This window comes from Mirounga leonina, unplaced genomic scaffold (assembly GCF_011800145.1).
Source record: "Mirounga leonina isolate KUSES-001 unplaced genomic scaffold, KU_Mleo_1.0 Mir_114, whole genome shotgun sequence".
Lineage (NCBI taxonomy): Eukaryota > Metazoa > Chordata > Mammalia > Carnivora > Phocidae > Mirounga > Mirounga leonina.
In genome coordinates, this window is record NW_023270265.1 from 15,189,985 (window position 1) to 15,215,591 (window position 25,607).

General features: G+C 39.5%; 2 protein-coding genes and 1 non-coding gene across 10 annotated transcripts in view; 2 read left to right on the plus strand and 1 right to left on the minus strand.

Annotated features, from left to right (window-relative positions):
- The window catches only part of PARG (poly(ADP-ribose) glycohydrolase), a 139,465-nt gene extending 133,926 nt beyond the window's left edge, over positions 1–5,539 (minus strand). For 2 of the 8 annotated variants that reach the window (XM_035023874.1, XM_035023882.1), the window contains exons 1-2: positions 5,036–5,255; positions 147–213 (exon numbers count right to left, since the gene is read on the minus strand). In XM_035023874.1, the coding sequence (XP_034879765.1) occupies positions 147–213; positions 5,036–5,255 (287 nt within the window). The other 6 variants (XM_035023891.1, XM_035023889.1, XM_035023900.1 and 3 more) reach the window with 6 other exon arrangements.
- Positions 5,540–5,583: 44 nt separating this feature from the next.
- Positions 5,584–25,607, plus strand: part of LOC118022969 (mitochondrial import inner membrane translocase subunit Tim23) — a 30,050-nt gene continuing 10,026 nt past the window's right edge. The window contains exons 1-6 of the mRNA XM_035023966.1: positions 5,584–5,837; positions 8,132–8,190; positions 18,842–18,935; positions 19,469–19,553; positions 22,991–23,049; positions 24,827–24,937. Of these exons, the coding sequence (XP_034879857.1) occupies positions 5,732–5,837; positions 8,132–8,190; positions 18,842–18,935; positions 19,469–19,553; positions 22,991–23,049; positions 24,827–24,937 (514 nt within the window). The 5' untranslated portion in view covers positions 5,584–5,731. The remainder of the gene's footprint in view (positions 5,838–8,131; positions 8,191–18,841; positions 18,936–19,468; positions 19,554–22,990; positions 23,050–24,826; positions 24,938–25,607) is intronic.
- LOC117998703 lies at positions 21,882–22,085 on the plus strand. The gene has a single exon (XR_004676044.1). It is a non-coding gene; the product is annotated as a small nucleolar RNA SNORA74 (small nucleolar RNA).

Consider the following 25,607-nt stretch of genomic DNA (forward strand, 5'->3'; position numbering starts at 1 on the left):
TGAGAGACTCTAAAAAATTATCATTTATAAACTGAAAGAATGAATATAAAGAAAAATGGGAAAGCTAGGAGAAAGAGTAGCATGAAACAAGATAAAACATTCATATATCATGTTATTCATTTTTCTATACAGGCATGTTTCTATACCTTTCTGATCCAGTTGTCTTGATTCCTTTAGTGTCCATCCAACTGGTAATAGTCTTTTGTTTGAAAACTGTAAAAAAAAAAAAAAAAAAAAAAAGACACACACCAAAACAATTATGTATACTCATACCTGCCTTCAAATATAAAATACCTATAGCAGCATTTATACATGTAAGGCATTGTGCTAGGTTCTGTGAATTTGTTTTTTTTTTTTTAAAGATTTTATTTATTTATTTGACAGAGAGAAACATAGCGAGAGCAGGAACACAAGCAGGGGCAGAGGGAGACAGAGAAGCAGGCTTCCCGCTGAGCAGGGAGCCCAATGCGGGGCTCGAACCCAGGACCCTGGGATCATGACCCGAGCCAAAGGCAGATGCTCAACGACTGAGCCACCCAGGCTCCCCCAGGTTCTGTGAATTAAACAGATACTAATCACTCCTTCCACACTCAAGCAATGGGAGATAAGACAGAAATATAAATATAAATGCATTTGGCATAGAGTAGAAAGTGACAGGCCCAAGAGAGCTGGTATGGCCTAATGGATGAGAGTATAGGCTCTGAAATCAAATCACCTGGATTCAAATCCTAGTTCTCCCATTGGATTCCTATGTGTCCTTGTGAGGGATCATTTTTCTGTCTCTCAAATTACTTATTTGTAAACTTGCAAATTAATAGTACCTCTCCTGGGCTTATTATGAGGTTTAAATTAAATAACACATGCAAGGTGTTTAAGGCACAGTCTGGTACATGCTCAGTAAATGTCGATTCTTAACTACCTTTAGTATTAAAAGAGATCCTGATAAAGAATTAAGGTATTTCCTAGAAAAGAAGACTACTTTAGGGAACTGGAGTAAGTGGGACAATCTGATAAGAAGGGCTTGAATTGTTCCTTGAAGAATAAACATGTAGTCACATAAAGGGAAAATCATAAGCAAAGGCACCAATGCCAAGGAAATATAAAGAACTTAAAAAGAAAGCAACAGAAAATATGATTGAAAAGTCAGCTAGGATCATATCATAGAGGTTCTTGAATGACCCACAAAAAGAGGTACAAACGGGGTGCCTAGGTGGCTCAGATGGTTAAGCGTCTGCCTTTGGCTCAGGTCGTGACCCCAGGGTCCTGGGATGGAGCCCCAACCTCAGCCTCCCTGCTCAGCAGGGAGCCTGCTTCTCCCTCTCCTTCTACTGTTCCCCCTGCTTGTACTCTCTCACCCTCTCTGTCAAATAAATAAATAAAATCTTTAAGAAGGGGGGGGGTGCCTGGGTGGCTCAGTCATTGAGCGTCTGCCTTCGGCTCATGATCCCAGGGTCCTGGGATCGAGCCCCGCATCGGGCTCCCTGCTCCGCAGGAAGCCTGCTTCTCCTTCTCCCACTCCCCCTGCTTGTGTTCCCTCTCTCTCTGTCAAATAAATAAATAAAATCTTTTATAAAAAAAAAAAAACATTCCTCAGTCCTTCTGAGAGCCCTACTTCTCTTTCCAATACCACTACTTCTGGCTTTCAAAGGTTTCTTTTGCAACATGCCACAGGACTGCTTCAGATTTTACCGCCTTATTCCTGAAATAGGCATAAAATTATGCTTCCCAAAATATCTGGTAGTTTCTTTCTTTTTACTAGAAATAATTCCAGGAAACAAAAAGGAGGGCAGTGGGAGGTGATGAAAACGATACAAGATCTAGAGTCAAACAAGATCTTGGACTAAGATCTTTGCTCAGTCGCTTACTAGTACTTCACTTCGTTGAGCTTCTATTTCCTCACCTATAAAATAGGGTTAACAGTAAATATGTACTTCAAGGCTTATGTAGATCAATGAGAGAAAATACTAAGTGTCCAGTCTTCACAAAGCAGAAATTTAACAAATGTCTCCTCTTGCAACACTTCCACCCAATCTTTTTCACTGAGATCAGTCCTCCAACTTTATTCTGATTTCACACCATTCACACTTAATCTCATTAGTTATCATCACTCAGTAACCAGTGTATTTCAATGTTCAACGAGCAAAGCAATTAGATGCTGCTACTGACACAAGCAAAAGACACAAAATGCTTTGAAATTCACCTGCATTTCAAAGGAACACCCCACCTCCACAAAAAGTCCCCTTCCTCCAGCACCAGCAAGATAAGGTATGAGAAGGAAGGATATGGTGAGACAAAAGAGTGATGGACAGTGGGAGTTTTGAGAGGAAAGAGGTCTGAAGATGATTCTGACAGCACTGAGGCTGAAGGAATGACATGGGGGAAGGGAGACAAACCGGCTCCAACTCCCCCCCCCCTCACCCCAACCACCACCACCCACCACTGACCTATACTTAGACCATGGCTGGAGCAGGAAGAGAAACTCTAGGTAGTTATAAAAGGCAGAAAAGAGGAGCTCCCATCAGAAGGTGAATAGCACCCTGAGTTCTGCCTACATGCACATTTCAACCAATATAAGAAATATGCCCAGGGAGGTAAATAACACAAAATTTAAAGATGTTGAATGAATATCCATTTCCTTTTCTTACCTACTCTCCTAAAATAACTATATACTAAAACTTTAAATACCAAGTTCCTAAAAGACCTCCAAATTTGAAACAATAGTTTTTGTTTGGACTTTCCACATTTTGTTAATTGGTGTCCTGTGCCCAGTATACAAAAACATTTATACATATAAAGTACAGCCCAAGTAGTAATTTGGTCCCTCTTCTGCAGAAATCTGCAGAAAATAAGAAGATCCAACCATGAGGACTGCCCCCCCCACTTGCAACTAACTCTTCCACCTTTATATGTAAATAAAGTTAATGGGCCCACAAATTAGGCTCTCGCAGAAGTCTGACACAGTACTTGGAGGTCACCTCAGTTCTCCCTCTCTTCCACTCTCCTTCATCAAGTTCTCTGTAATCTATGGCCTAAATCTTAAATCCATTACTTCCTCTTCATCTTCAAACCAGCATCAATATCAAAAGAACAAATACACCACTTTTTGGACAACTGCATTTGTTTCCTGCAACTGGTCTCCTTGTCTGGTCTTGACTTTCTCTAACCCAGTGTTATATAAAGGACTAACTTTTTTTAGTAAAATACAGACAATATAAGAATGCATCATACATAATAGGTATTATTTCATGAAACATGTTTGTAATAAATATGGCATATTTACCTAGTTCATAGATTTCTTACTCCGTGTACCGGCCGAAATTTATACAGTGGACTGCAATCAGAGAAGTCCAAAGGCCACAAGCCATCTTTTCTAAAATATAACCAAATGTTATCTCCCTTTTAAAAGCTTTCAGTGGCTCCCCATTAACCACAGAATAAAGTCCAAACTCCTTGAAATGGCACTAGAATTTGTCCATAATAACTTCTGCCCTTCTTCCTGGCCTCAAGTCCTGTCACTCCTGTCATTTTATGCTCCAGTCCTACCACCTTTGCACATGCCATTCTCTCTGCATATTTAATTATTTCTCTCCTTTATCTATACAGCAAATCCTGCTCATCCTTCAATATTTAGTTGAGGTCTACTCCCCACTGCCTCTAAGTCCTGAGAGAACTAAGTTTACACCATTAACCCAAAGACTGTCTGACCTCTGGCCAGCCTCTTACACTGTTGACAAATGCATCCTTTTGGAAATGTTCTCTTTCTTGCATGACACAACAAAAGCCAGGCTTTCATCCTACTCTTCTGGCTGCTTCTCTTCAGTCTACTCTTAGATGATGGTGTTCCTAAAGTTTCTGTCCTAGGTCACCTTTATTTTCTCTACATGTTCTATGTGATCTAACCTACTTCCATAGCATCGATTATCACGTTTATGCCAAAAATCCCCAAATCTGTATTTCCAGCACAAATTTATTTCTTATGAGGTACAAACCCACAGATCTCATTCTCTCTGAATCCATCCACGTCTCTCCTTCCCTACTGTCCACAACCAAGTATAAACCATTATTATCGCCCACCTAGACTAACTCCTCTAGTCTTAGGCCTGCACTTCCCCTCCCTTTCAATCCATTCTTCATTTTCTACACACCAGCCAGAGACCTTAAAAAAAAAAAATGTGTGTGCATGCACGTATATATAAAGTCACTTCCCTACTGAAAATGCATTAAAAGCTTCTCATTGCCCTTAGAGGTAAAGTTCAAAACCCTCAGCACTGCCTATATTTCCCAGTATGATCTGATCTTTGCCTATCTCCCTGCAGCCCCATCTCTCATTACTCTCTCCTGTTGACAGTATGCACCAGCTGCACTTCAGGAACATTTCCTACTTCCTCTTTTCTAGGTAACTCTTCATCCTTTTTCAGTTCTTAAAATAAGCACCTCATCTTCTGGGAGATTATCTTTGATCCCACAGACTGGATTAAGACTCCTGACTCCTACCATAATGATGTATGTCCTTCACCTGTAAGCATGTGGACTTTTGTAATTCTCTCTCCTGATAGATTTTAAGATCTGAAGACAGAACCCAAGTTACTCTTGTTCAACACTGTATGCCAGAAACAAGCACAATGCCAGCTAATACTAACAGCTCTGCACCCCAGGATGCAGAATCTGAACCAAGAGAAGTTGTGACCTTCTTTGTACCTTTCTTTTCACCTAAAGGTTGAATCTTCACATACACAATTAGACTTCCTTAACAACTAAGGCAACTTCTCAAACCCGAGGAAAGCAAACAGGTGGAGTCTACTGCCATTTTCCACCTTGTGAGTAACTGCTCATCAGGGTTTCTCACACCACCAATCCCAACGGGTAAAATGCGGCCGCATTCCCCTACCAGTGGCCTTAGTGGCTCAGCAAGAGGGCCTCAGAGTGGTGCACATAAGACCAGAAAGGGGTGGCTGGAGTCCCTGGGTCCCCAGACAGAGACCAAGAAGAGGTCTGGGCCAAAGCGAAGGACAAAGATCTTTATTTCCCCACGTACCAAGCGAGGTGGAGCTGCCTCTGTGCGGTCCCGCCCGCCCCGGGACGCAGCCTGACGAGGACGGTGGGACCCTGAACTGCACGGGAGCGTCCTTGGACTCGAGGACGCGCCTCTGCCTGCCGGGGAAGCTCCGGGCGTCCGAGGCGGCCGGCGGAGAAGTTGCAGCGGCGCCCCAGCGGGGTCGCTTGGTGCAGGGCTCACAGCCGGGGCCCGCACTCATGCTTGGGACCCGCAGCGCAGAGTCCCCGGGCCGGCCCGGGCGGAGAGCCTCATTCACTAACCCTAAGAGGGACGGACTGCGCCGGCTCCTCGGCGCCTCCAGGCACCATTCCCTCTCTGCCGCTGCCTGTTTCTGCAGTTGCTGCTCCGCCGGCCTCCCAGCCAAGCCCTAGCCAGTCGCCTGCCTTCCCTCTTCCACAGGTACCCCCACCTGCCTCAGGATGCGCCGCTTTGATTCTGGCTTGGTTCACTTTCCCACCACCGGAAGGCTGCCGTCAGGCGCTTCCGGTTTCCGGGACGTATAATGTCGCAAAGCGGAAGTGCAAGGATTAGCGGGTACCGGCTCCCGGAAGGTCACCGTGTGAAGGAGGCCTGGGTAACGCGGGTCTCCCCGCTTTTTCTGGGGAGCAACGGCGGAGCCGACGAACCCGGCCTGAGGCGGCGGTGAGAAGCAGACCGGCGGTTTGCTGCGACATCATGGAGGGCGGCGGGGGAAGCGGAAACAAAACCACAGGGGGGTTGGCCGGGTTTTTCGGAGCCGGCGGGGCAGGTTACTCGCACGCGGATTTGGCCGGCGTCCCGCGTAAGTATCGGGCCTACCTTGTGCACATTTCTCAGTGGTTCTTGCGACTCCGCCAGACGTGTAGTGTGTACTGTTCTTTTTTTGGCTGGCGTTCACAATCTTCCTTACCAGTGGTTGGGATAGTGTGTTCGCGCTGCCGCTCTTTCAAGATTGAACGACTTTTTGGAGTCATGGATCCTCGAGAAGTTCTGTCCGGGTGACCTGGACTAGGGATGTTGGCCTGTTTTCTTCTCTTTATATACGAGCCTAGTGCCTTGTATTTCCTCCCACACATTCCTTGTGTGTTGGGCTGTGTGCTTGACTCTAGATTAAGAGGAGAGTCTAGCCCTGCAAGTAAATACATTCCAAACAGCCTGTAAATAACTTTTAAGCACAAAGTCACGTGTTTCGAAACTGCAATGTAGCCGTCAGGGCAAAACATTTAATATTGAAGATAGGCAAGAAAGAAATTTGAGTCGGGCCAGCGGAGGGGCTGAGAAGTGAACTGTACTTTAAAGGCCATTTATGGACTTGAAAAAAGAAGCCAGGTAAGACTTTTCGGAAAGGAAATATGCAAGATCAAAAGTGCAGAAGCATGTATACCCTGCCTGTGCTCTCTCAATTCTGTGAATATGTCTTCCAGATGTTTGGGACTTTGTGGGTATTCAACTGGATGAATAGAACTTGTTCTTCTCCAGGTCTTTTATGCTCAAGAACAAAACAGCCCTAGTGTCACTTACGTCGAAACTGAATCTGGAACACATTTTACATATAAGTCTTCCGAGGTCTGAGTTTTGGAGCACAAAGGGCAGTGCCTTAAAGTGACAAAGCATTGTTTCATTAATTTGATTAAGATTTGAAGGTAAATTGAGAAGTCGAGGGTGAACACCATTCACTTAGCACCTGGAATGGGCCAACGACTTTTCTGTGTGCAGGTCTACCAGTGTTTAAAGGAGATGATTGCTGCTTTCATGGAGTTTACATCCTATTGAAGTGAGCCAAGTAACACAAACACATTTCAGTTAATGATAAGCGTATGTAAAGGCATCAAAACAAGATCGAGAGATGGCGATGGGAGCAGAACGCCTTTTTAGAATGGGTCAGGGAAAGCAGCTAGAGGGTGTTGACATTTGAGCTGTGACCTGAATACAATACAAATGCAGGGGCGGGGACACACACGGACGTATACAAGAAAAAATGGTTAGTCCAAATGCCCTGGTGGGGGAAGGGGGGGACTTGACATGTTTAAAGAACAACTGATGGGCCAGTGTGTCTACAAAGGTGCAAGGGAGTTGGAGCAGTAGGAGATAATGAGATCAGGAGAGCAAGTAATGGCCACTAATGCAGTGTTTTATAAGCCATGGTAAGGAGTTTGGATTTGATTACAAGTGTGAATGGAAGCCATTAGGACTGATTCCTTTTCCTAAAAAAAATCACTTTAGTTGCTATATAGGAAGTGAATTGAATGGACTAGAGCAAATTAGGGAGTCCATTTAGGTAGGAGATTGTTACTGTAGTCTAGGTGAGATTTAATGGTTGGACTAAGATGGTAGCAATAAGGATGGTGGTTAAGTAACAGTTCAAGATGAATATTGAATATAGAATTAATAGGACTTTCAGTTGATGAAAGGACTAGAGTCATGGGTGTTTCATAGATTGTGAGCAATCACAGGATTCAAGGATTAAATTTAGAATGTGAGAAAGTTGATTTTCCCTGGTAGATTTTTTCCATTGTCAAAGTTACTGGGATTCAAGTCTGGCTCTCTGAGAATTTCTGTTTTCTTTTGTCCTGACCCCCATTCCTTTGGTGATGACCCAAGAATGATCTACACTGCCACAGCAAATCACCTTTGTGAGCAACTGTCAATACTAAGATTTGAAGGAACTACCTAAAAATGTTTATATATAACCCATAACCCGGGCACTGTTTTTCCCATGGAATTCATTGGTCTCTTGTCAATCTTATTTTTGCAGTTTGTATAGATGTCAAGCATCCTTGTAGCAAAGTAGAGGAAATTAGCTTTATAATTGACTTGGGCTGTGCTTCCTTCTACTTTGATTATTTGATCCACGTTATTGCCAATATCTTCTTGGTATGAGAGCCTGAACCACTAGTGCAGGACCTGGTTTGAGATTCAGGACCTCAGGAGGAGACAGCCCCAAAACTGCCAGACAGGATAAGCGTAGAAAAGGAGAAAATCTCATCTATTCAGTGAGCCTGTAAATCAAAATTGGAAAACACCTGAAATGGTGTAATTAACACTAAATGAAATAATTTTTTAAAATTTCATCGCAATGTGATGTTTTCTCTCTAGTGACTGGTATGAACCCTCTGTCTCCGTATTTAAATGTGGATCCACGATATCTTGTTCAGGTAAGATTAGGACTAGTCCTTTTATGAATTTTTTAGTTTGGTGATTTATCTTACCACTTTAAAAAAAAAAATCCAGGTTCTTATGCTGACTAGATCTATGGTACATATTTCTGGAGGCACCAACTCTAGTCTCCATTCACCCTTTTTCTTTTCTCAGAAACTCTGGGGATTTGAATTGTACCTCCCTGATGCTAATTAATTAATTCCCTTTAAAGAGTTTTTGGGGTTTGAGGTGGCTATTTTTTCTTTCCTATTTAAATTGTGAAATATTTTAGCATAAAATTTACTATCTTACCCATTTTTAAGTGTACCGTCCAGTGGTATTAACTACATTTATAATATTGTGCAACAATTACCACCTACCATATCCATAACTCATTTCATCATGTAAAACAAACTATACCCATTAAAAAATAACTTCATTCCACCCACCCATCTCACGGCAACCACCCTTCTGCTTTCTGTCTCTGGTTTTGATACTCTAATACCTCAAATAAGTAGAATCATAGTATTTGTCTTTTTGTGATTGGCTTATTTCATTTAGCATAATATTCTCAAGTTTCATCTACATTATAGCATGTATCAGAATTTCCTTTCTTTTAAGGCTGAATAATATTTAATTGAATAATATTCCATTCTGCTTATCCATTCATCTGTCCCTGGACGCTTGGATTGCTTTCATATTTTAGTTACTGGGAATAGTGTTGCTATGAACAATAGTGTAAAATGTCTCTTCCTGAGCCTCCTTTTAATTCTTTTACTTATATTTCCAGAAGTGAAATTACTGAATCATATGGAAATTTTATTACTAATTTTCTGAGGAACTGCTATGCTGTGTTCCATAGCACTGTACCATTTTACATTCCCAAGAACTGCACAAGGCTTGCAATTTCTTCACATCCTCACCAACACTTGTTATTTTCTGGGGTTTTTTGATCATAGCTATTCTAATGGGTATGAGGTAGTGCTCCTTGGGGGTATTTATTTATTTATTTATTTGACAGAGAGGGAACACAAGCAGGGGGAGTGGCAGAGGGAGAAGCAGGCTTCCTGCTGAGTAGGGAGCCCGATGTGAGGCTCGATCCCAGGACCCTGGGATCATGACCTGAGCCAAAGCAGATGCTTAACGACTGACACCCAGGCGCCCCAACTCCTCGTGGTTTTGAGTTGCATTTTCCTAATCATTAGTGATATTGAGCATCTTTTCATGTGCTTATTGCCTATTTGTATACCTTTGGAGAAACGTTTAAGTTCTTTGTCCATTTTTGAATTGGGTCTTTATTGTTGTTGTTGAATTTAAGTTTTATATATATTCTGAATATTAACCCCTTATCAGATAACATGATTTGCAAATATTTTCTCGCGATCTTTTGGTTGCCTTTTTACTATGCTGATACTGCCTTTTGAGGCACAATATTTTTAAATTTTCACAAAGGCCAGTTTTTTAATTTTTTTCTTTTGTTGCCTGTGCCTTTGGTGTCAAATCTAAGAAGTCATCGCCAAATCCAATGTCATGCTTCTCTCCCATGTTTTCTTCCAAGAGTTCTATGGTTTTAGGTCTTACACTTAGATCTTAGATCCATTTAATTTTTGTATTAAGTGTTTAATTTTTTATTAGGTGTTAGATAAGGATCCAGCTTTACTTGTTCATGTGGATATCCAATTTTCAGAGCATCATTTGTTAAAAAGAGTGTCTTTTTCTCGTGGAATGGTCTTGGCAGTCTTGTTCAAAATCATTTGACCATATATGTGAGGGTTTATTTCCAGGTTCTCTATTCTGTTTCATTGGTCTATTTGTCTGTCTTTGTGTCAGTATCACACTCTTGATTCGAGTAGCCTTGTAGTAAGTTTTGAAATCAGGAAATGTGATTATTGTTCTTTTTCTTTTTTTTTTTAATTTATTTGTCAGAGAGAGCACAAGGAGGGGGAGCGGCAGCAGAGCAGGCAGAGGGAGAAGCAGGCTCCCTGCAGATCAGGGGGAGCCCGATAGGGGACTTGATCCCAGGACCCTGGGATCATGACCTAAGCCAAAGGCAGACGCTTAACCAACTGAGCCACCTAGGCGTCCTGATTATTGTTCTTTTTCAAGATTGTTTTGGCTGTTGGGGTTCATTGAGATTCCATATTAATTATAGGATGGGGTTCTTTTTAAAAGATTTTATTTATTTCTTTGACACAGAGAGAGCAAAAGAGAGAGAGAGAGACAGAGAGCAAGCACAAGCAGGGGGAATGGCAGGGAGGGGAGAAGCAGGCTCCCCGCTGAGCAAGGATCCCCATGTGGGGCTGGATCCCAGGACCCTGGGATCATGACCCGAGCTGAAGGCAGCTGCTTAACTGACTGAGCCACCCAGGTGCCCCCAAAACATGGTATTTTGATAGGGATTTCATTGAATCTGTAGATTCTTTTGGATAGTATTGACATCTTAACAGTATTAAGTCTTCAACCCACAGACATGGGATATGTTTCCATTTTTTCAAGTCTTTAATTGCATTTAAGAGGTTTTATGGTTTTCATTGTGTAAGACTTTTACCTCATTGGTTAAGTTCGTTCCTAAGTAGTATTCTTTTTTTATTTAAAGTTGTTTTTTTTTTTTTTTTTGACAGAGAGGGGAGGGAGAGAGAGAGCGCGCACAAGCAGGGAGAATGGCAGGCAGAGGGAAACGGAGAGGGAGTAGCAGATTCCCCGCGGAGCAAGGAGCCCAGTGGAGCAAGGAGCCCAGTGCACAAGGAGCCCAGTGTGGGGCTCCATCCCAGCAGGAGCCTGGGATCATGACCTGAGCCAAAGGCAGACGCTTAACCAACTAAGCCACCCAGGCGCCCCTATTCTTTTTGATGCTATTATAAATGGAATTGCTTTTGTGATTTCTTCTTCAAATTGTTCATTATTAGAATGTGGAAATCCTTTTTTGTGTGTGTTGACTTTGTATCCTGCTACTTTGCTGAATTTATTAGATCTAATAAGTTTCTTTCTGCAATATGTAGGATTTTCTACATATAAGATCATTTTATCTGCAAAGAAAGAAAATTTAGCTTCTTCCTTTCCAATTTGGATACCTTTTATTTCTTCTTGCCTAATTGCTTTAGCTAGAACATGTAGTACAAGTATCCCCCGCTTTTTGAAAGTTCACATTGTTCCACTTCACTTTTATGAGAGATCTACATTATGTAGGTCTGTATATAGTACCTGTTTATGCTGAAAAAAGAAATCAGAAGAGGATTTTTGCCTTTACCGAAAAAGCAAAAATAGTGTTCAGCATTTGTTTTGCAGTGAGCTGTTATAGTGGAACCACCGAGCTCCTTCCTGGGGATCTACACTCAGCATCTCAGCATCGAGCCATTGCAGCCTTGAACTGTGTCTGTGAGCATCTGTGCTTTATCTTGATTTATTTTGTGTGTCTGATAGCAAGCTCTGTCCTAAGGTATCAGAAAGGCCTAAGAGAGGTTATCTTTGGGTCTGGGAATACTCAAAACATTTTTCCACGTAAGTTGGTGATAATTGCTTCTTTGCTTTATGACATTTTGACTTAGAGGAGGTTTCATAGGGATGTTCTACTTACAGATATCAGGGGCGGCTTGTACTATGTTGAAAGAAAAGTGGCAGAAATGGGCATCCTTGCCTTTTCCTGATTGTGGAGGGAAGGCTTTTATCTTTTACCTTTTAATATAATGTTCACCAGGGGGCGCCTGGGTGGCTCAGTCGTTAAGCGTCTGCCTTCAGCTCAGGTCATGATCCCAGGGTCCTGGGATCGAGCCCCGCATCGGGCTCCCTGCTCCGCAGGAAGCCTGCTTCTCCCTCTCCCACTCCCCCTGCTTGTGTTCCCTCTCTCGCTGTGTCTCTCTCTGTCAAATAAATAAATAAAATCTTTAAAAATATATATATATATAATGTTCACCAGGGCACCTGGGTGGCTCAGTTGGTTAAGTGACTGCCTTTGGCTCAGGTCATGATCCTGGAGTCCCAGGATCGAGTCCCGCATGGGGCTCCCCGCTCAGCGGGGAGTCTGCTTCTCCCTCTGACCCTCCCCCCTTTCATGTGCTCTCTCTCTCTCTTTCTCATTCTTTCTCTTTCAAATAAATAAATAAATAAAAATCTAAAAAAATATATAATGTTCACTGTGGGTTTTTCATATATGGCTTTTATTATGTTGAGGTAGTTTCCTTCTATTCCTAGTTTGTTGAATTCTTTTTATTGTAAACGTATGTTGGATTTTGTGAAATGCTTTTTTTGCAGTAGTTGAGGTGATCATGTGGGAGGTTTTTTTCCCTTCTTTCTTTTAATGTGGTGATTTATGTTGATCAGTTTTCATATATTGGACCATCCTGCATTACATGAATAAATCCGACTTGGTCATGGTGTGTATCCTTTTAATATGTTGCTGAATTTGGTTTCCTAGTATTTTGCTGGGGATTTTGCATCAGTGTTCATAGGGATATTGGTCTGTAGTTTTCTTGTAGTGTCTTTGTCTGGCTTTGGTATGAGGGTAATCCTGGCCTTATACCAAATATTACCTCCACTTCAGTTTTTTGGAAAAGTTGGAAAATAATTGGTGTTAGTTCTTTAAATGTTTGGTAAACTTCACCAGTGAAGTTGTTAGGTCCAGGGCTTTTCTTGGTTGTGACTTTTTTTTTTTTTTTTTTTTTTTTTGAGAGAGAGAACTCGGGGTTGAGGGGGAGGGGCAGAGGGAGAAGGAGAGTGAGAATCTTAAGCAGGCTCCATGCCTAGCACAGAGCCCCAGTGAGGGCCTTGATCTCACAACCCTGAAATCATGACCTGAGCTGAAATCAAAAGTTGGACCCTTAAGCAACTGAGTCACCCAGGTGTCCCTGGTGTGACATTTTTTATTGCTGATTTCGGTCTTACCAGTTCAGTTATAAGGCTATTTGGATTTTCTGTTTCTTGGTGAGTTTTATGTCTCTAGGAATTTGTCTATTTCATCAAGATTATCCAGTTTGTTGGCATGCAGTTTTTCATAGTACTTTCTTATTTTTTCTTTTTCTATCCTTAAGTTGCAAATTAGGTTGTTTATTTGAGATCTTTCTGATATTTTTAATAAGCATTTATAGCTCTGAATTTTCCCCTTAGCACCACTTTCACTGGATCTCATAAGTTTTGATATGTTGTATTTTCTTTTTTATTCATCTCAAGTATTTTCTAATTTCCCTTTTGATTTCTTTTTTGATCTCTTGGTGGTTTATGGATATATTGTTTAATTTCCATGAATTTGTGAACTTTTCATTTTATTTCTGTTACTGATTTCTAACTGATATTGTTGTGGTTGGAGAAGATACTCTGTATGGTATCTTTTAAAATCCGTTGAGACTTAATTTGTTGTCTAATATATGATCTGTCCTGGAAAATGTCCCACATGCACTTGAGAAAAATGTCTATGCTGTGATATTATTGTTAGAGTGTTTTGTATATGTCTGTTAGATCTGTTTGCTCTTTGATTTATTGTGTTAAGTCCTCATATTTCCTTATTATGTTCTGTCTGGTTATGATGATTATTATCCATTACTGAGAATAGAGTATTGAAGTCTCCCAATTATTACTGTAGAAATTCCAGTTTTATACTTAATATATTTAATGGTCTGTTACTAGGTGTGTAAATGTTTATAATTGAATCTTTTTGTTGTATTGGACCTTTTATTAATATTCTTCTTCTTTTGTAACCTTTTTTGATTTAAAGTCTGTATTTTCTGGTATTAGTATGGCCACCCTGCTATCTTTTGGTTTTTATTTGCATGGAATATCTTTTTCTCTTTCACTTCACTTTGAATCTTTTTGTGTCTTTGGAATTAAAGTAAACCCCAGTGTAGTTGGATCCTTTATTGTGCCAATCTTATGTCTTTTGTTTAAAGAGTTTGATCCATTTATATTTAAAGTGATTACTGATAAGGAGGGATTGCTGTCATTTTGCTGTTTGTTTTTTATATGTCTTCTAGCTTTTTTGTCCTTGTGTTACTGTCTTTTGTGTTTACTTGATTTATTTTTTGCAGTGAAATTTTAAATTTCTCATTTCCTTTTGTATATGTCCTTTAGCTATATTCTTTGTAGTTACCTTTGGGGATTTAACATCCTCAAATTTAACATCTTAAAATTATAAATCTAGTTTGAATTTTTACCAGTTTAATGTCAATAACATGCAAAAACACTATTTCTTTAACAGGTGTATACTCCTCTCAGTTATTAATGTCATAAATTTACATCTTTAGGGACACCTGGGGGGCTCAGTCCTAAGCGTCTGCCTTCAGCTCAGGTCATAATCCCAGGGTCCTGGGATCAGGTACTGCTCCTTGTTCAGCAAGAATCCCACTTCTCCCTCTGCCTGCCACTCACCCTGCTTGTGCTCTCTCTCTCTCTGACAAATAAATAAAATCTTTTAAAATTAAAAATAAAAATGGGTAAAGGATTTGAATAGATGTTTCTCCAAAAAGATACAGAAATGTTCAATAATCACATAAAAGATATTTAACGTCACTTATAGGGAAATGCAAATCACAAAAACAAAGTGAGATACCACTTCACCCCTGCTATAGGTATAATCAGAAACATGCAATAACTGATGTTGGTGAGGATGGGGAGAAATTGGACCTTCATGCACTGCTGGTGGAAATGTAAATTGAAACAGCTGCTTTGGAAATAGTCTGACAGTTTCTCAAAATATTAAGAATAGAGTTACCATTTGACCAAGTAATTCTACTCAGTAGATACATACCCAAGAGAATTGGACAGTTTCTCAAAATATCAAAAATAGAGTTACCATATGACCCAGTAATCTACTCATAGATATATACCCAAGAGAATTGGAAACGTATGTCCACACAACAAATTGTGCGTGAATGCTCTTATCAGGTTTATTATAAATAGCCAAAAAGTAGACACAACCCATCCATCAGGTTAAGAATAAACAAAATTTAGCATTTCCATGCAATGAGATATTTAGCAGTAAAAAAAGGAAGAAGTAATGATACATGCTGGAACATGGATGAACCTTGTAAACTTATTACATGAAAGAAGGCAGTCATAAAAGACCATAATGGTATGATTCTATTTACATGAAGTGTCCAGAATTGACAAATAGAAAGAGACAGAAAGCAGATTGATTAGTAGTTGCCCAGGGTAGGGGAGAAATGGAGAATGACTGCTAACAGGTATGGTGTTCTTTTTGGGGTAGTGAAAATGCTCTAAAAATGATTATAGTCTTTGTTGTACGATACCTGAATATACTAAAAACCATTGAATTGTACACTTTAAATAGGTGAATTATATGGTATGTGAATTACATATCCGTAAATTGGGTGGGTTTTGGGTTTTTTAAGAGTAGTGGTTGGGACTTTTTGTTTCAAGTTGAATCACTAACAATGATTGACTACCTGCATTTCTTGTTGAGTGTGTTTCAGTAGAAGCAAGTGGATAAGACTTATTTAAAACTTGTTTTTACAGGAAATGTTTGTCAAATATCTGCAGTGTATGTTTATTGATTTTATTTCAAAAGTACCCCTCTCAGTATTTTACTCAAAATTTCAAAACTAATCACGTGTTTTAATTGAATGTTGAATTTAGGCCTAAAGGTTGTACTGTAGCTCCATTTAAAAATACATAACATCTAGGGGCGCCTGGGTGGCTCAGTTGTTTAGCGTCTGCCTTCGGCTCAGGTCATGATCCCAGGGTCCTGGGATTGAGCCCCGCATTGGGCTCCCTGCTCCTCGGGAAGCCTGCTTCTCCCTCTCCCACTCCCCCTGCTTGTGTTCCCTCTCTCGCTATGTTTCTCTCTGTCAAATAAATAAATAATGTCTTAAAAAAAAAAATACATAACATCTTGACCCTGCAGTGCTAGGTGGGGCTTGGTAAGGTTAGACATCAAAGAAAATTCTGCATTTTTAAAAAATTAGGATTCTTGCTTAATCACAAACATTTGTAGTGACCTTTTCCATTCAAAGGCAAGAGGGACTTCAGAATTGAAAAGGTTTTCTCTGGGTGCCTGGGTGGCTCAGTCGTTAAGCATCTGCCTTCGGCTCAGCTTACGATCCCAGGATCCTGGGATAGAGCCCCACATCGGGCTCCCTGCTCCGCGGGAAGCCTGCTTCTCCCTCTCCCACTCCCCCTGCTTGTGTTCCCTCTCTCGCTGTGTCTCTGTCAAATAAATAAATAAATAACCTTAAAAAAAAAAAAAAGAATTGAAAAGGTTTTCTCATCTCGTTATAAAAACCATGGAAAGCCTAAATTTAAAGACTACCTTAATTAAAGTTGAATTTTGTGGAACATTTTTCCATACTTTTGAAGGAGAGAGACATCTTAAATACTACCTGTGAACTTACGATATACTGATTTTTGTCAACAACTTTTATCTGAGGCAGTATTTGTGGTTTCTCTTACTATTGCTTTGCGTTGTCACCACTTTTGCATCCTCGCTAATACATTAAAAATTATATTAAGTAAATAATCTTATACTTTTTAGGCCAGATGAACATCCAGTGTAAAAGCAAGACGAATTTGAATATTTCTAGCATCCAGTATCATCCAGTTGAAATATAAATATTTCACATAATCTTGGCCTTCTGACTATTGTATCAGGTACAGTGGTGCCCATCCTTAGAAGCATTTCTCTTCTGTAGTAGCAAACAATGGTATTGGTGATTCTTTAGTGTCCTGCAGTGTCTGCAGCACAAGAACTTTTCAGTGTATCTTCCCTTTATGCATGTGTAAAGATACCTCAAGATCAGCCTTATTAAGTGCTTATTTCTTGCAGTTCAAATTTGGCTTGCAGAAGTTTTTTTCTATAACATAATAAGCTGTTAATCATATTTTTATAGAAACCAAAAGCCTTAATTTTATGGAGGTTTTCTCCCCAGGATTAATGTAATTTGGCCAGTGTCCCCTCCCTCAAAAAATCTTGGCAAATTTTTGTTACATGAAACAGTATATTTTAGGGGCTCCTGGGTGGCTCAGTTGGTTGAGCATCTGCCTTCAGCTCATATCATAATCCCAGGGTCCTGGGATCGAGTCCTGCCCTGTATGCAGCTCCCTGCTCAGAGGGGAGCCTGCTTCTCCCTCTCCCCGCCACCCCACACCACCCCCGCTCATGCTCTTTCACTATCTCTGTCTCTCTCTCTCTCAAATAAATAAAATCTTAAAAAAAAAAAAAAGAAATGAAACAGTACATTTTAATTGCATTTAAAAGATTAAGCCCCAATGACCGCTAACCATGAAATTGTTTTCAAGTGGCTGTGTGTGTGAATTGATGTACATTTGCCTTCAGTCCTCATAGTGCTTTTATTATGGTTGACCCTAGCAAAGAGTTGAATTGGTGATGACATGCACTTGTGCCTATTAATGTTCATCATGACCTTTTTTTAAAATTTCCTGTTTGTCATTAGCAATCCATTTCTAGATTGAAGAATTACATACCTCATTAAATCAAATATAACATTTCTAAAAACCTCAAGCCAGAAGTACAATTTAAAACTAAGTCATTAATTCAAAAGCCAGGAAGCACCCCAAATTTGCAAAACTATGTATAATATATCATGATATGGGATCTCTTCAGAGTTTGCTTATTATTGCCCAACAGACCGTTTCTGTGTGATGAGAGTAGATGTGCTTGCTTATTTTTGCACTTTTTGGTGTGAATGTATGTATGTAGCAAGTTGCCAGCAGTGTGTGCTTATGGTTTATTTTAACCATTTTTGTATGGAAAGCTTGGCAAACCTGTATTGAGTGTGTTCTTTATAAGAGTGTATTATAGAATCAATCATACTGTGCTCTTACAGTAGCATTTTCAACTTAGGATTCTTGGGTGGCCTTCATGGGATTCATACCAAATTTGTATATGCAGGGCGCCTGGGTGGCTCAGTCAGTTGAGCGTCTGCCTTTGGCTCAGGTCATGATCCCAGGGTCCCGGGATCGAGTCCCACATCAGGTTTCCTGTTCAGCGGGGAGCCTGCTTCTCCCTCTTCTCCGCTCATGCTCTCTCTCTCTCTCTCTTTCTCTCCCACAAAAATAAATAAAATCTTAAAAATATATATATATATTTTTTTGTATATGCATTTACTGGAAAGAGAGATTATAGCTTTCTAAGATTATTAAAATATATGCTTCCCCAAACAGTTAAGAATTATGAAGAGATTAATTCTGCCCTTGCATAATGGACCCAAACTGTTGTGCTTTTATAGTTTCTGCTCATTTTTTATGATCATAGTAAAATTGTGCTTGATAGACAGTAGCTACAGAATGAGTGTTATTTTCTTTTTCCACAGTGGTGTCTCAATCAAGTAAACCATTACTTCTCATACCTTTCCATTTACCTTTCTCTAGAGCTGGTCTTCCTAAACTCCCTTGCATGTTGCTTCATATTTATCAATAAGTAAGGCAAATTACATACAGTCTATCCAACTTACATTGAAAAGCGAAGTTCTGATGAGAATGCCTCCTAAGAACTAATGAGTATAACTGTATATATAGTACATTTCATTTCACTGTGATTTAGGTGTTGCTGTTGTTGCAGAAAGTTTTAAATTTTGCTTGACTAAGTATAGTTGAGTTTTAGTTGACTTCAGGTTTTACTTTTGTGAATTCGACAAATTAAAAAACACTTTGCAAGTGGTGGGTCTTGAGGAGAGCTCAGCGTGATTTTTGTTATTGCCCCTTTAGGATACAGATGAGTTTATTTTACCGACTGGAGCTAATAAAACCCGGGGCAGATTTGAACTGGCCTTCTTTACCATTGGAGGATGTTGTATGACAGGTGGGTATGGTAATTTTTTTCAATGTCCTCAGTCCAAGTAGGCAAAAGTGCTTAAAATCAAAAGCAATTCAAGTACTGGTTTCAGGGCTTTAAAAAATCATTACTGAGGGGCACCTGGCTGACTCAGTCAGTGGAGCATGCGACTCTTGATCTTGGGGTTGTAGGTTTGAGCCCCATGTTGGGCATAGAGATTACTTAAAATCTTTAGGGGCACCTGGGTGGCTCAGTCGTTGGGCATCTGCCTTCGGCTCAGGTCATGATCCCAGGTTCTGGGATCGGGCCCCGCATTGGACTCCCTGCTCTGTGGGAAGCCTGCTTCTCCCTCTCCTGCTCCCCCTGCTTGTGTTCCCTCTCTCGCTGTGTGTCTCTCTGTTGGGTGAATAAATAAAATCTTTATAAATAAATAAATAAAATCTTTAATAATAAATAATCTATTTACTTTTTCATTTTTTCCTATTAAAAATAAAAATCAGAAGTGCAGTTGTTTTTTTAATATAAAGCTTATTGGTTGAATCGTTACTATGATTCACTAGGGGCTGCATTTGGAGCAATGAACGGTCTACGGCTAGGATTGAAGGAAACCCAGAACATGTCCTGGTCCAAACCAAGAAACGTACAGTAAGTCTTATGTAATCATCTGATGTAGTGATGTTTGAATATTAACCTCTGCTTTGTTGGCCTGATGAACACAGTCTTGAGATTACAAGTGTTTGGAGAATTGACATACATTTTGATCGATTTTTTTATTTTCTTCATCAAAATAAAAGAAACTAAGGAATCAGGTTACTGAGGCTAAGATTTTGTTTTTGTTTTTTAAAAGATTTTATTTATTTGAGTGAGAGAGAGAGAGTGAGAGATATCACGAGTAAGGGGAAAGGATAGAGGGAGAAGCAGGCTTCCCGCTGAGCCAGGAGCCCGATGCAGAACTCAATCCCAGGACCCTAGGATCATGACCCGAGCCAAAGGCAGACGCTTAAACAGACTGAGCCACCCAAGCGCCCGGAGGCTAAGGTTTTAAAAAGAGTGATTTTTGAGTCAGTGTCCCTCAATTAGCTGGTGCTACCCCAACCTAACTTATTCATCTTTTCATTCTGTAGGCCTATATGGCATGCTTTTCAACTTGTTGACTTGCTAGTACATTATTTGAATTGAGAGTTTGCAAAACCATAGGACTTGGTAGTAAAGAAATAAGCATGTAAGAGTGATTGCTGGATCTGCTCTCATTTGAATTGAACTACTTATTGACTTCACACTCCGTTTCTGAAAGGAGACGGCTAAAGAAAATGTATCACAAAATTCCTAGAACTTAGTGATAGTTCCTGAGTCTTCTCTCAGGAAATTGAAGTTTGTGGAGAAAGGACAGTACAGATGTCTTCACCCTGCCTAAGAAATAAACGTGACCAGTCCATGTAGATATTCCCTAAATAATCTGATGTTTAGTTTTGCATGTTTTTATACTTCATGGCTCATGGTTTTGCTTTAGGACACATTAAGCTCCATCTTCTTTATATTTTGTTTAGCCAGCAGGTGGCAGCAGGTTTATTAAATTAGACGTTGGGAATCCTGAAAGCTTGTCAAGTTTTTCATATTCCTGTTACTATGTGGATCTTTCTTTACTAGGCCACATCCTTGAATATTTTTACATTTATATTAATATTTGACCCTTACTCTGGGGAGCCTGAGTGGGTCAGTCAAATGGCTGCCTTTGGCTCAGATCATGATCCCAGGGCCCTGGGATAGAGTCCCGTACTGGGCTCCCTGCTCATCGGAGAGCCTGCCTCTCCCTCTCCCTCTGCCTGCAGCACTCCCCTGCCTGTGCTCTTGGGTGCTCTCGCTCTCACTCTCAAATAAATAAAATCTTTAAAAAATATATTTGCCTCTTATTCCAATACTTTTTTTTTTTACCTTTTTGTGTTATGGAGAATTTTGAAAACATACCAAAGTAGACAGAATAGTACAGTGAAGACCCATGAACCATAACCCATCCTCAGCAGTCAACCAGGATTGGGACCAATTGTGCCCCATCTCATTCTCCTCTCCCATATTACTTTGAAGCAAATCCCTAACATCGTATCATTTAAATACCAATTTGAAAGTGGAAGGTCTCCTAGAAAAGATAACCTTTGTTTCTTAAAACAATAATAGTTATTAATATTTTGGAGAGAGTCAAATAGGTTTGAATTTTTAGATAAGATTTTTTAAATATTATAAATCATTTTTATATAACAATTCTGATCTTACTAGATAGGAAGCATTTAAAATAGGAGACAGCTGGGGCACCTGGGTGTCTCAGTTAGTTAAGCGCCTGCCTTTGGCTCAGGTAATGATCCCAGGGTCATGGGATTGAGCCCTGCGTTGGGCTCTCTGTTCAATGAGGAGTCTGCTTCTCCCTCCCCCACCCCCGCTCGTGCTCTCTTGTACTCTCCCTCAAATAAATAAATAAGTCTTTGATAAATAAAATGAATAAAATAGGAGACAGCCTCTAAAAATGGAAAGAAGATAGGGTTTGGGGCCAGACAGATCTGTGTAGCTTCAAAGCCTAGTTTCATTACTTACTGTTTTGTGATCTTAGGTAAGTTTTTTCTACTTTCTGCCTTGAAGGGTTGTTGAGAGGTGATTAAAGTAGGTAAGTAGGTAAGGGTCCAATATGTGGAGATATATTGCCTAATCGTATCCCAGTCAATTTCACCAGTTTGCAGTGCTTCCAGCAGTGCAGTAATGAAAATTAATAGTTCTAAAAAGCATGTTACAAATGACAACAATATGCTGAACTTAAAATATGTTAGTAAATATGTAACATAATTAGAAACAATAGACTTCGTTACTAATTTTTTTAAACAACCTTTTAGAGATAATACAAGTTTTTGTTATTTGGGCATTAATTTAAATGAGTTTTTAATTGCATTAAATGAGTTTTTCACTCTTTGTTATTATAATTCCATAATTTCCAGCAGTAGTCAGCTGTCCGGATAGACCCATTCCTGTGATGGTGTTACACTGCTGGGAGAGAAATGACCTGTCTTCTTCTTCCAGTTGCCTCTGTCACTGTTTTGGTGGCACCTGGCACTGGTGCAAGGCAGAACTGTGCTTCCTTGAGAGTGTGCTGAGCGTTCACTCTGGCCGCTTAGCTCTAGTCCGGGAGCAGACACCGTATGCTTTCTCTGTGTATTCTAGTGAGACAGCTTTTTCTTCTCTTTGAGTATTTCCCTTTAATTCTGCTTTACATTCTGTAATATTCCACGCTTTGATTCTATTTAATATCCTAAGTATATTCTCCCCCAAAAAAACTTAATCATAAGCTAATTTGTCCATTATAATGGTATTTTTTTAATGTAGATCAATTACTATAAGTTTTTTTATAAAATACATTCTAGACTGCCATTCAAAGCCTTTCTGTATTTGATTTATATTTAATAATAAGAATTTTCCCTACTGCCCAAAAATGTTGGAGCTTTAACAACTTCATTTATATTTCTATAAAGTAATCATTCTTACTAAATTCTGAGGAGATACTGAGGTAACTTTTAAAATTAAGAAAACTGGGGTGCACCTGGGTTGCTCAGTTGGTTGGGCATCTGACTCTTGATTTTAGCTCAGGTTGGGATCAGGGGTCCTGGGATCAAGCCCTGCCTTAGGCTCTGCGCCCAGTGGGGTGTGTGCTTCTCTCCATCTCCCTCTGCCCCTCCCCCTGCTCTCACTCTCTCTCTAAAATAAATCAGTAAATCTTTTTAAAAATAAATAGGGGCGCCTGGGTGGCTCAGTCGGTTAAGCCTCTGCCTTTGGCTTAGGTCATGATCCCAGGGTCCTGGGATCAAGCCCCGTGTTGGGCTCCCTGCTCAGCAGGGAGCCTGCCTCTCCCTCTCCCCTGCTTGTGCTCTCTCTCCCTCTCTCTCTCTCTCAAATAAATAAATAAAATCTTTTAAAAATAAATAAAAATAAAATTAAGAAAACTTTGGGTATTGGATTTATACATTGTAAATAGCTATAGTTATGATTTTTCAAATTAGAGAAATGGTGATTCTAAGCACAGATTCTTTCTCTTTCTGCCCTGGTAGGATTTTGAACATGGTGACTAGGCAAGGGGCACTTTGGGCTAATACTCTAGGTTCTCTGGGTAAGTAGAGATCTCACTTAATAATAAATCGTGTATATTACCGTGAACAATTGGATCAACCAAAATTCTGGCCATATGATATTAAAAATTATAGTTAAATCTACTGTGATGAATAGTGTAGATAATATTTAAGAAAAGACCATGAACAACATAACAAAGTAATTCCAGTTGCTAATACCAGTGTTTTAAAAGTCTTTTTAAACATTACATATTCTCCTTTCCAAGCAAGATGCCAAATCATGTTTTAAGAAAATAAGAAATCCGCATAATTTAGGTCCAAGTCAGATGCCTTTGTATGTTAAGAAAGGTTCAAGGTCCTGTAGTAAGATATGATAGATTAATTTCATCCCTCTTCCTATGTTTTCCTAATAGCCCATTCAGCATTCTGTTTACCTCAGAGATTTCCCAGACCTAATTTCCATAGTTGTAATAGGGCCTTTGTAGATATAATGAAAACATTTGTAGTTCTAAGCAAAGGGTAATTTAGTAGGACTTAGGGCCAAAGTCTTTCATATTATATTGTTTATGAATGATTGACTCTTTTGATTACTCAGTGTACAACCTGTGGTACCTACGCTGTAACAGCCAAGAGTGTCTTTGTAAATTAGTTGCAAGTCTGAAAATCTTTTAATGGTGGCAGATTAAGTAAGGGAAAATGCAAGCATCTCATTGAAAAAATAGAAAAGGCATCTGTTGTGAGAGAATAATATCCTAGCTTTGCCATGGGATTTGGAAGCAGTACATTTTCACACCATGAAGTCAGATTGACATTTGAGATCCTAGGGAATGACTGCTTCCGTATGCTGCTCATGTCACCTTTGCTCCCACCCCATACATAGTCACCCACCTTTGTTTCTGTTTGGTTGTTTATATACCTAGAGCAATCAGCCATCCTGATCTGTCCAGGGACTGTCTTAGTTTTAGCACTGCAAATCTCATGTTCCAGGAAACTCTCAGTCCTGGGTGAACTGGGATGGCCAGTTGCCTTGTGTGTTCCCAGTGTAATATGATCAATCACAATGTTCTGCTCAAGTTCGGTTTCAGTTAAAGAAGTTGAATTGGTAAGAAGAGCCTTTCTAGAAGTATAAGAGTATCACAACAGAACTTGTAAAGCAGAGTTTGGTGTAATATGGAAGAGTCAAAAATGGTATAATTTTGGGAAAGTATAAGGAAAAGGATTAATAGGAATCTTTACAGGTATAGGAGAAAGGTAGTTTCGGGGAGGATTTTGTTAAAACTAAATAGTGCTAGTGTTACTGTTTTTTACATGTGCTGGAACCAAACCTCAAATTTTTTTTAAGTTAACATTTTTCTTACAATAGAAATGCATGTGTTTTTGTTTCTAAATCCAAAGTATAGCTATTATTAATAAAATATAAGTGAAGATTAAAAATATTTTTCCTGGGACTTCCCAGTGGTGCTTTTTATAAGTAGCTACTATTCGTGTTTCTTCTGAAGCTTTCCAAAGATTTTTCTTTGCATATCCTGAGTTTCCACACATGTGCCTGCCTTACATGCTAGTGAATATAGTTTTTCCTGCTTTTTGTTTGGAGTATGTAGTATTCCATTATATGGAAAGCATCTCTTGGTCTATACCCTTTGATGGGCGTTTTATTTGGTGCCAGGCTTTTGCTATTACAAATAGTATTCCAGTAATTATTCTTCATATATATTTAAATGCTTGTAGAACGTCTATAAAATATATTTATCTAAATATAATTGCTATACTGACATTTAATCACTTTTTTATTACTGATCAGTTCCATTTCCCCTGTAGCTTTGCTCTATAGTGCATTTGGTGTCGTCATTGAGAAAACACGAGGTGCAGAAGACGACCTTAACACAATAGCAGCTGGAACCATGACAGGCATGTTGTATAAATGTACAGGTAGGTACTACTGAATGAAGAGCTCTCTCTCTCAATGTACTTTGAAGTATGCTTTAAAAACTAAGTAGCCACAGTTTTCAAAGGATACTTGATACATTTTTGCTGTGTAATGGAGTGTTGTCTAAAACCTAATGGTTGTTTTGGGTTTGGGGTTTTATTTTGATAAAATATACAAAACATAAAATTGACCATCTGAACTATTTTTTTAAGTGTAAGTTCAGGAATGTTAAGTATATTTACATTGTTATAGAATATCACCACTATCTAACTCCAGAACTTCTCTTCATCTTATGAAACTGAAACTCTGTATCCATTAAACAAAAACTCCTCATGTTCCCCTTCCTTTAGCCCTTGGCAACCACCTTTCTACTTTCTAAACTATAAATCTGAATTCTGAGGTACTCTAGTTCTGTAAGCAAGCAAAATATACAGTATTTGTCTTCTTATGACTGGCTTGTCACATTTAGCATACTATCCCCAAGTTCATCCATGTTGAACATGTTCAACATGTTCAAGCATGTTTCATATTTCCTTTTCAAGGCTGAATAAAACTCCATTGTACATATCTACCACATTTTATCCATTCATCTGTCAATGGATACTTGGATCGTTTCTACTTTTAACTGCTGTGAATAATGCTCCTGTGAGCATGGGTGAACTAAATACCACT